Here is a 9,597-nt window from a genome sequence, read left to right as displayed (position 1 = left end):
TGGGCATTCTGCTTCATGAGGTGGTGTGGAGGGTGAAGGGACAGGGAGTGCTCATACTAATGCTGCTCATAATGATAGGTTCACACATGCACACACAGTTCTGTAGCATCCTCTTTATTGTGGACTACAGAATGAGGGCCAAGTGCTGGTGGTGTTAGGGAGACTATAGCACCCTTTGGCCATTTTTAGCCTGGAGACAGCAGACTCCATAAAGGACTCCCAGGATTCCGGGATGGAGAGTAAACATGGACCCCACCCAGCCATCCCTTCAGGGAGTCCCTTGGGCTCCCAGTACTTTGGGGTCTGGGCCTGAGTAAAGGGAATGGGGTCTGGGCTGTTCCTAGGCAGATGCGCCCAGGTTCTTGCTTGGAGATGAAGTGTGGGTGGGGGCCTCTGGGTATGTGGGCACATGGGCTGGAGGGAGAGGGCTGGGCTTTGGGAAAGCAGGACCAGGGATATGGAGATGTGGAGACTCTGGGCAGGAGATGGAAGGTGGGAATTGAGGCTCTGGGGCTGGGAAGCTTTCTTCCTTGGGGCACTGGGCCTCGACCACATACTCCAGCTCCTCGATCTCTTTCTTGGGCAACAGTTCCAAAGCTTGGGCCTGATCCTGTTGCAGGCGCAAGCCAAAGCCGATGCCGACGTGGAGCTGCCCAGACCCCAACTCCAGCCCTTGCCTGGAGGGCAGCAGTTGTGGGAAGGCAAGGAGCTGGGGTCCAGGCCAGTGGCTGGGGGCTGGGCAGGAGGGCCCTCTTGTTTTGCGGCACACCAAACATATAGGATACTCCACGGCTGGAATGGGTCCAGCATGACCCTGCCACAGGCACTGCAGCAGCAGTAACCGCAGATCCCTGGCAATGCGGTGGTGACCAAGAAATGCCACCAGGTCCCGGGCCAGGGCTGCAGGTCCCCCCTGCTCCCCAAGCCCAGTCTCGCATGGTATGCATCCCTCCTCAATTCTGGGGGCTGTCGTGCTACTACAAAGCTCTCGAAGCCTTTCTCTTCTCCTTTGGCAGCCCTGGAGGCTACCAGAAGAGGAGGATAGATTTCCTTTTAATGAAGGGGTATAGTCAGGGGGCTGTGAATGAATATAGGAAGAGGGCAGTGCTTGGGGTAGGTGGTGTTTGGGGGGAACCTGGCAATATGTAAGGGGATAGCTTTTGGGGTGAAGTTGAGGTTGGGCAGCTGAGCTGGGCCAGGGGGTGGGGTCCAAGAGGAACTCAGTACCAGGCTGTGACTGTGGGGACAGAGAGATCTGCAGTACCACTTGGTTGTTGTGCCTGGGCACCATCTCCTTGGTTGCAGGAGGAGGCGGGTACAAAGAAACCACAGGTGATGGGATCACAGTGGAATAAGACTGGTGTGGCTGACTGTGGACTTGCTGGTGCAATTGATGGTCCGCAATGTTTTGCTCCAGGAGATTATAGGCCTCAGGGCTAAGTAGTGCTGGAGTCACAGGGCTCTGTCCTGGTAGGATGTCAGGGCTCTGTAGTGGTGCAGTCACAGGGAGGGAGGGTTGGACATGGAGCAAAGTGGGAGCTGGTGATGGAAGCAGGTGCCAGGCTAGAGAGAGGGGGACTGCTCCCAACGTGTAGCAATGTGTAGAAACGTGTAGGGGTTCTTGGGGGGGCATGGGCTGTGCCCCCCCCCGGAGGCCAAGCTTAGGTTGGTGTTGTGTCTCTCTCTTTAACTTTGGCCTTTGATAAGGGGGTATAGAAACTTGAGATTCAGAGCTGTCACTTAGGACATGAGAGGTAGCAGGAATTTTCTGAATAGAGTGCCGCCTCTGATAAGGATAATTCATCCGTTGGGACCTGCCAAAAAGACATAGACAGTGCCCAGAGATCTTCAGATTTGCACCTCCATATCCACTTTTCTTCTTCCTTTTCATAGGACAAGTGTTGTTCTCTTGACATTCCCAGTTTTGTTTGTGGTTTCCTCGAGTTTTATTTCCCTCCCTCCTACAGCCTGACCCATGTATGTATGAGTACTAGCCACTGCTCACCAAGATGTCCCCAAATCCACGAGTTTGGGCCTCCTAGCTACCTTTGGGATTACAGGAGCTGTAAGGACAGACACAGATCTAGTTCAGAAACTTTGTGATAGGGTATATATGGGTGGATAAGGTAGGAGTGCTTGGGTAGAAAACCTGGGAGCAAGAAAACAAAGAAGGATTGTTGGAGAGCTGTGGTACGATGGAGCCAAAAAGAGGGAATGGAGAGTGACCTAGTACTGACGGTCCTTACCTGGATGGGGTCTCCTTGGACTCCGATTCACAGTATTCTTCAGCAATGAGGAAATCTAAGCCAGAGGAGAACTCAGTTAATAGCTGTAGACCACCTCTCAACTCAGCCCATGATCCCCTAGATCAAGCTTAGTTTAACCCACATTCAGGACCCCCTGAGTTCATGCCCTCTACCTTCTGACAGTTCTTTATTTTCCTTATCCCCATTTGTCATCTCTCCAAACCCCAACTGCTTTCCTGTTCCTAACTTTCCTGCCTGACCACCCTCACCCAGCTAAGATGGCTCAGTAGCCCCAGCAGGATGAGCAGCAGCAGCAGGGGGCTCAGCAGGAATGAGACATCTAAGAAAGGGAGACTTTCTCCAAGGGGCGGCAATGCCACCCCCATAAGGAGCTGTCAGCCCCCCCTGCTGCTGGGTGGGGCTACTCTAACCTGGAACTCCACACTGATGTCACAGTTGGCCCATGCTGATGACACAAAGGTGCCTCCTAAGAGCTCTTAGACATCTCCCTTATAGGTAAATAAGCCAGGCTGGGCCAGCCCTCTACAAATCCTTGAAGTAGGAGAAATCCCCATGTTAATGCTGCATCACTTTCAGCATCCCTCTTCACATACATTCAGTGCCCTCAGGCTAGCACCTTCGTTTCATCTCTTATCCTGCCACTCTACCTGCCCTGTAGACTAGGTTGATCAGGAAATGCCATGTATAGAGTACCCCGATTTTATTAAGACTATTGACAAAGTCTTGTTTTATATCCAAAGACAAAATGGAGAAAAAATCTTGAACACAGCTGGCTTTGAAGCTAAACAGTTAATGGGTATCCTTTTTGTTTTGTATCATAGACCCTTTTAGCAATGTGGTGAAGCCTATAGATCCCTCAGAATAATGCTTTTAAATGCATAAAATAAAACACATAGCATTATAAAGGAAACCAATTATATTGAAATCTAGTTATCAGATTTTTTTTTTTTGGCTAGGCTGTGGGGTTAAGTGATTTGCCTAGGTCACACAGCTAGTGTTATGTGTCTGAGGCCGGATTTGAACTCAGGTCCTCCTGAATCCAGGGCCAGTGCTCTGTTCACTGCGCCACCTAGCTGTCTCCCAAAATACTTTTTAAAAACAAGTTCATAGACCCCAGATTAAGAACCCCTGAAAGACTTTTAATCCCCACAGTCAGCCTCCAGGGAGACCTCTTATAATGGCTTAAGTTTGCCTGTGGTCCTGTCCTATTCAGCATCAATCAGTGGGATAAAGGAATAGATCAAAACTAACAATCTTTCAAGGATTAATTGCCTCCTGTATGTAGCACAGGAACTACAAAGACAAGTTGAACACTAGCCAGTCAGTAGGCATTTATGAAATGCCCACTATGTCCAGCACTTTGCCAGGCATTGAAGATACAAATTCAGCTGGGTGGAGTAGTGTATAGAGTGTTGGGCCTGGAGTCAGGAAGACTCATCTTCCTGAGTTCAAATCCGGCCACAGAGACTTACTAGCTGCGTGACCCTGGACAAGTCACTTAACCCTGTTTGCCCCAGTTTCCTCATCTGTAAAATGAGCTGGAGAAGGAAATGGCAAACTGCTCCAGTATCTTTGCCAAGAAAACCCCAAATGAGGTTGAAAAGAGTCAGACAAAGCTGAAAACAACTGAACGAACAAGAGGATACAAAGAAGAATGAAGCCTCCCTCTTCTTCAAGGCATATATATTTGTTTAGGGAAGACAACACATATAGAGAAAGGTAGAAAAAAAGGAGATAAAAGGTGATGAGGGGATAGGACTCGAAGCTGATGATACTTGAGCAGAGACTTGCAGGGAAAGTCTAAGAGGTAGAAGTGAGAAGGGAATGTATCCCCTGCATGGGGATAGCCAGTATAGAGGAACAGGTAGAAAAGAGTGCCACCCGTGAGGAGCAATAAGAAAGTTCATGTTTGACTTTGGAGTAATAGCAAGGTATTTGAGTTTGCTAAATAGGGAGTGACTCAGTCAGGCGTAATTACACTTTAGAAATATCACTTTGGCCACTGTGTAAAAGATGAATTGGATTGGACAGGGACTTGAGTTGGAGAGACCAATTAGGACACTTGAATGGAAGGAAGGAAATAAGCACTAAGTGCCTACTATGTGCTAGGCACTGAGCTAAACACTTAGTGTTCATATTCTCATTTAATTCTCATAGCAGCCCTGGGAGATAAGTACTGTTGTTATCCCCATTTTGCAGTAGAGGAAACCGAGGCAGATATGGGTGAAATGACTTGCTTATGGTCACACAGCTAGTGCAAAGCAAGATCTGAATTCAGCCTTTTTTTTTTTTTTTGCTTCAGGCCCAGCGCTTTATCCACTGTGCCACCTAGCAGCCTCAATTGCAGTAGTCCATTTGAGACTAGTTAAAGGCCTGAACTTGGGTGGTAGCTACTCTGGGTGGAGAGAAGGGGAGAGGTGTGGGAATGAGATGTTGAGATAGCAGTGAGAAGATTTGGACTATTTATTGGATAGAGTGAGTGAAAGTCAGGAGGCAAGGATGCCACCAAAGTTTCTAGCCTGGACGATTGAAAGAATAGTGGTACACTGAACAGAAATAGGAAAGTTCAGAAGATAATGAGGGGGATAGGGGATGAATTCTGTTTTCAGCTTCTTGGGTTGGAGATATTTCTTGGATAACCAGTTAATTATGTGCATTTAGGAATTGATAATGCAGTACTGGAACTTAGGAGAGAGAAAGCTTACCTTCTAATGAGTGAAGCAAGACGAGCATTATGTATGGAGTGTGGAGAGGCAATGAAAAGAATGGAGTCAGGACCTAGTTTCAAATCCTACCATTGTTCTTGACTGTGTAACTTTAGGCAAGTAATTTAACTTTTAGGGACCTTAGTTTTTTCAGCTGTTAAATTAGGGGTTTGGATTATATGGCCTCTGAGGTTTCTTCTGACGCTAAACCTATGATCCTATGTCAACTGATCAACATGTACATGATAATCTGAGGAGAAAGAGGGAAGAGCAGTAATGGGAAACGAATACAATGCAGGTTTCCCCAGGAGGAGAGCTGAGCATTGATCGAAGTTAGAATCTAGCAGGGATGGAGTCCATTCCAAGCACGGAAGGCTGGAGCTGGCATGCTTATCAGATTTACATATGAAATAAACCTGAGAGGGATAGCTGATACACTAGCTGGCAGAATCAGGAAGACCTTGACATGCTGGAACGGTGGAACCAAATTTACAAGATAAAATTTCACAGGGATAAATGTTGTCATGGGGTTTGGAAACAGAAGTTAGTAGAAGACTAATCTTTTAAAAAATGTTTTATTTTTTAAATAATATTTTATTTCCCCCCCAATTACATGTAAACCCCCCCAATTTTTAACATTCACTTTTTAAAAGTTTTAAGTTTCAAATTCTCTCCTTCCTTCCCTCTCTTCCTCCTTGACATGATAAGCAATCTGATATAGGTTATACATGTGCAGTCATGTAAAACATATTTTCATATTAGTCCTTTTGTGGAAAAAATTGAAACAAAAATGATAAAGGAAGAAAGAAAGTAAAAAAAAATATTCTTCAGTCTTCATTCAGACTCCATTAGTTCTTTCTCTGGAAGTGGATAGCATTTTTCCTTATGAGTCTTTTGGGATTGTCTTGGATCACTGTATTGCTGAGAACAGTAAAGTCATTCACCATTGATCATTGTATAAGAGTGCTGTTACTGTGTACAGTGTTTTCTTGGTTCTGCTCACTTCACTTTGCACCAGTTCATGTAAGTCTTTCTAGGTTTTTCTGAATCATTCTGCTCATCCTATCTTATAGCACAGTAGTATTCTATTATAATCTCATAGCACAACTTGTTCAGCCATTCCCCAATTGATGGGCATCCCCTCAGTTTTCAATTCTTTGCCACCATGAAAAGAGCTGCTGTAAATACTCTTGTACAAATAGGTTCTCCTCCCTCTCCTCTTTTTAAAAATCTCTTTTGTGATACAAACCTAATAATGGTATTGCTGGATCAAAGGGTATGCATAGTTTGAACTAACTGATTTCTAAAGTCCCTTTCAGACTTGACATTCTTGGAGAAAAATGCTGCTTATTAGACCACTCATCTTTTGAGTAGAGCCATCTTTTGAATAATGCTCAACAACATCTTTTTACACAACAAAATGGATAACCCTCAAGCCTATCATTTATTTATTTTCCCCTGAATACCATCCTCTCTGCTAATCTGTGCTCTTTTAAGATTCAGCCTTCAATTTAATTTTTCCAACATACCCTCTACTGATCTGGTACTGCCCCACCCAAATCACTCTTTGGTATGAAACAAATTTATTTTCTGATATTATTATTATTAATTAATAATGATAGCCATTAACATAGTGTTTTAAGGTTTGCAAAGTATTTTACATAAGGTCATGATATAGAGCTTGAAGAAGCCTTACAGTTAATGTTGTCTAACTCTATTTTATAGATGACACCATTGAGGCTGAGTGATTAAGTGATTTATCCAAGGTCACACAGGTAGCAAGTAGAAGAGTTAGGGCTTAAACCTTGACTTCAAATCTACCAGTCTTCTCTCTTGATTCCCATAACAGCTCTGTGAAGTAAGTATTACAGGTATAATTATTCCCATTTTACAGATTTGGAAGCTGAGGCACACAGTTTAAATGACTTGTTGTCATAGAGTTACTAAATTCTGAGAGAAGGCTTCAAACCCAGGTCTTTCCTGTCCCTCAGAAACTCTTTTTTTGAAACCATTCAGACTTAATTTGATGTAGTATATTACCATTTAAGACTAAATAATCTTACACCCTTTTTCAAAAATAAGGGAACAGACCCAGATGGGGAAGGGGCTTGGAGGGGGGTAGGCTGTTATCCCTTTAGTGTAGGGGAGCAATTATTTGATCCCAGCTTATCTGATTCCAAATACATGAATCTTTTCACTGTTTCACCCAGCATTTTCACCTTGCATTTGGATCCTGCTAAGATTTTTAAGAAAATGACCTAGTGTAAAGGAAAGAATAGGAGAGCTCAAGTTCTAGTCCCAAGATAGCCATCAACTCACAGTGTGATCTTGAGCAAACCACTTCAAATCTTTTATGTTTCAGTTTCTTTATCAGTAAAATCAGGGAGTTGAACTAGATCACATGTCTCTTCAAGCTTTAACATTCTATGATTCATTCTATCAGTGTGCCTCACTCTACAGGACTGCTCAGCTATAAGAGGGGCTGCCCACATGGGTCCTTGATGGGCCTGATGAGTTCCCCAGTGAATCTGATGAGCTTTCAGGGTATAGGCCTTTTTTAGGGGGCGTATAAGGAGAATAGTTCCAAATTGCTCTCCAAAATAGTTGGATCAGTTCACAACCCCACCAACAAGAAACTTGCTGTTTCTTATGCAACAGTGTTTACTCTGGCCCTTCTGGAAGGACAGATTCCCCTTTCCCGTCTTCCCCATCCTAGGGTTCTCCAGTAACATTAGGTAGTTTGGGAATGAGAGGGCTCTCTCACCTCTATCATTGGGTCAAATTACCACTAATTATGTTTCCTCAGTTTTAGGGGGTCTGCAGCACCCCAGTTCCATTTAACCACTTAACAGTCAGATTAACTTTTACCGAGGAATATTTACTTCAAAGGTATAGCAAAAACAAACATACACATATTCCCCCTAACACCTTGGGGGCATAGCTTTTCCTATACCACCTCAGTCTCTGGGAAGGGAGAAGGATTAGGTTCATAGCTTAATACAGTTCTATGTAGCATACTACAGGGGTGGGGAACCTGCAATGGAGGCCACATGTGACCTTCTAGGTCCTTTTGACTGAGTCCAAGTTTTACAGAACAAATCCTTTTATTAAGGGGATTTGTTCTGTGAAGTTGGGATTCAGTCAGAGGGCCACACTTGAGCACCTAGAGGGCCACATGTGATCTTGAGGCTCAGGTTCCTCATCCGGGCATAGTATAATCAAGTTCAAGTCCAAACCTCTGGGCTTGCACTCCAGGACTGTGACTTCTCAGGGCTTCCCTCCTGGGTCAGCAGCAACATCCAGCCGGTGAGATCCTGGCTCCAAAGTTGCCATGGATTCCACTCTCTATCTAGAGCTGAAAAGAACATATGAAACAGATTTAAACCCTAAGCCTGTTTCTTGGAGCCCCAGGGCATAAAAGATAGGGGAAGGTTCACCCCACCCACCGAGCCCAGTATATGGTTCCTACGCTGGAGGTGAACAAGATTTTCACCCTACCAGAAAGACAGAGACAGAGACTGTGTTCCAGTCTGGTAGTTTTAAAGTTGCAGGAAATTTCTACTATGCGGACAATAGAAAAAGGGTACACCTATAGATGTGGTAGGGGAACACAGAATGTCTTCTCCCAGAAGTAGGTCCTTGATGTTTCCCACATGGATGCCTCTAATCTTAGGTAATCCAAAGCCTGACACATTCATTATTAGGGTGTATAAGAAAAATATACGTACGTGGAGAATGGAGTGGGACAAACCAGAATCAGATGAACTTCCTTTTTATCTGAAATGGAAACAGAAAGGTCAAATGAGCACACACACATGAACAGTTTAGTATAGAAATACATCAACTACAACAAGCAGGGGTAGGAGGAGAGAGTTGAAGGAGGATAATACTGGGGTCAGGGAAGCAAATACAACAACCTTCCTGATCTTGAAGGAGGATTAAAAGTGTTGAGGGAAAAAGAAACACAAATCGCTAGAATCTAAGAGGATACCCACCAACTGGGGAATGTCTGAACAAACTGTGATACGTGAATGTAATAGAATACACTTTCTTTTTATATAATACATTTTTATGGTTATCTTGTTTTTTGTAACACCAGAATTTTTCTCAGTATAGTTTCCCCTCCCCCTACCAGAAAGAAGTCCCATATTAAAAAAAGAGGAAGAAGAGGGGGAAAAAAATCAGCAAACCTGATCAGTACACTGAAAAAGCACTGTCTTCCATTTTTCCTCGCTTCCTCCTCCCCCTTCCCCCTGAGAGACAACCCATGTAGTATACTCATTTTTTTCTGTCTCAGAATCTTACCAGCACAGATAATGTAGTCATGTGACCAATCCAAATTTCTGTTGGTTTTCCAGGGAACTTTTTTGACAAGGTACTAACTTGTGCCTATGATTTCCTTATGGTATGGGAGATATAGAGTCAGCATTTTTTCTCAAATTAAACAAGGCTTTTAGTTTTTCCAATGGAAAGCCTTCTTTGCCTGGCTTCTACCTTTTTAATCAGGTCTTCCTTTTCCGAAGTACTATGATCAATTTCCAGGTGTTATCTCCTGCTGTCATTGTATCTGAAATTTTGATGTAATCAACTTTAGTAATTAATAAAAAATAGACTAAGTAATGTTT

General features: G+C 44.0%; 1 protein-coding gene across 4 annotated transcripts; it reads right to left on the bottom strand.

The window, feature by feature from the left end:
- Positions 1–9,223, bottom strand: PRR30 (proline rich 30). Of its 4 annotated transcripts, XM_020983855.2 has the most exons (6): positions 9,163–9,223; positions 8,701–8,749; positions 8,209–8,327; positions 2,247–2,301; positions 2,006–2,063; positions 2–1,814 (listed from the first exon to the last, which is right to left on the bottom strand). In XM_020983855.2, the coding sequence occupies exons 3-6, from the start codon at positions 8,269–8,271 to the stop codon at positions 341–343; spliced, it is 1,650 nt and encodes a 549-aa protein (XP_020839514.1). In that variant the 5' UTR covers positions 8,272–8,327; positions 8,701–8,749; positions 9,163–9,223; the 3' UTR covers positions 2–340. The 4 variants fall into 4 exon arrangements, with proteins under 4 accessions (XP_020839513.1, XP_020839514.1, XP_020839515.1 ...); XM_020983856.2 differs by lacking the exon at positions 9,163–9,223 and having other exon boundaries at positions 8,701–8,781; XM_020983854.2 differs by lacking the exons at positions 8,209–8,327; positions 8,701–8,749; positions 9,163–9,223 and adding an exon at positions 2,516–2,736 and having other exon boundaries at positions 1–1,814.
- Positions 9,224–9,597: the final 374 nt, after the last annotated feature.

The sequence above is a fragment of the Phascolarctos cinereus genome, unplaced genomic scaffold, assembly GCF_003287225.1.
Source record: "Phascolarctos cinereus isolate Bilbo 61053 unplaced genomic scaffold, phaCin_HiC Scaffold_2;HRSCAF=192, whole genome shotgun sequence".
Classification (NCBI taxonomy): domain Eukaryota; kingdom Metazoa; phylum Chordata; class Mammalia; order Diprotodontia; family Phascolarctidae; genus Phascolarctos; species Phascolarctos cinereus.
This window is presented reverse-complemented; position numbering and strand designations above follow the sequence as displayed.

Excerpts from the sequence above, each read along its gene's own strand:
- PRR30 (XM_020983854.2), bottom strand. The coding sequence starts at position 2,632 with ATGGGGGTGGCATTGCCGCCCCTTGGAGAAAGTCTCCCTTTCTTAGAT. Across the intron at positions 2,064-2,246 it reads TCCAAGGAGACCCCATCCAG|CTCCTGTAATCCCAAAGGTA; the intron begins GTAAGGACCGTC and ends CTGTCCTTACAG. Across the intron at positions 1,815-2,005 it reads GTGGATTTGGGGACATCTTG|GTCCCAACGGATGAATTATC; the intron begins GTGAGCAGTGGC and ends TCTTTTTGGCAG.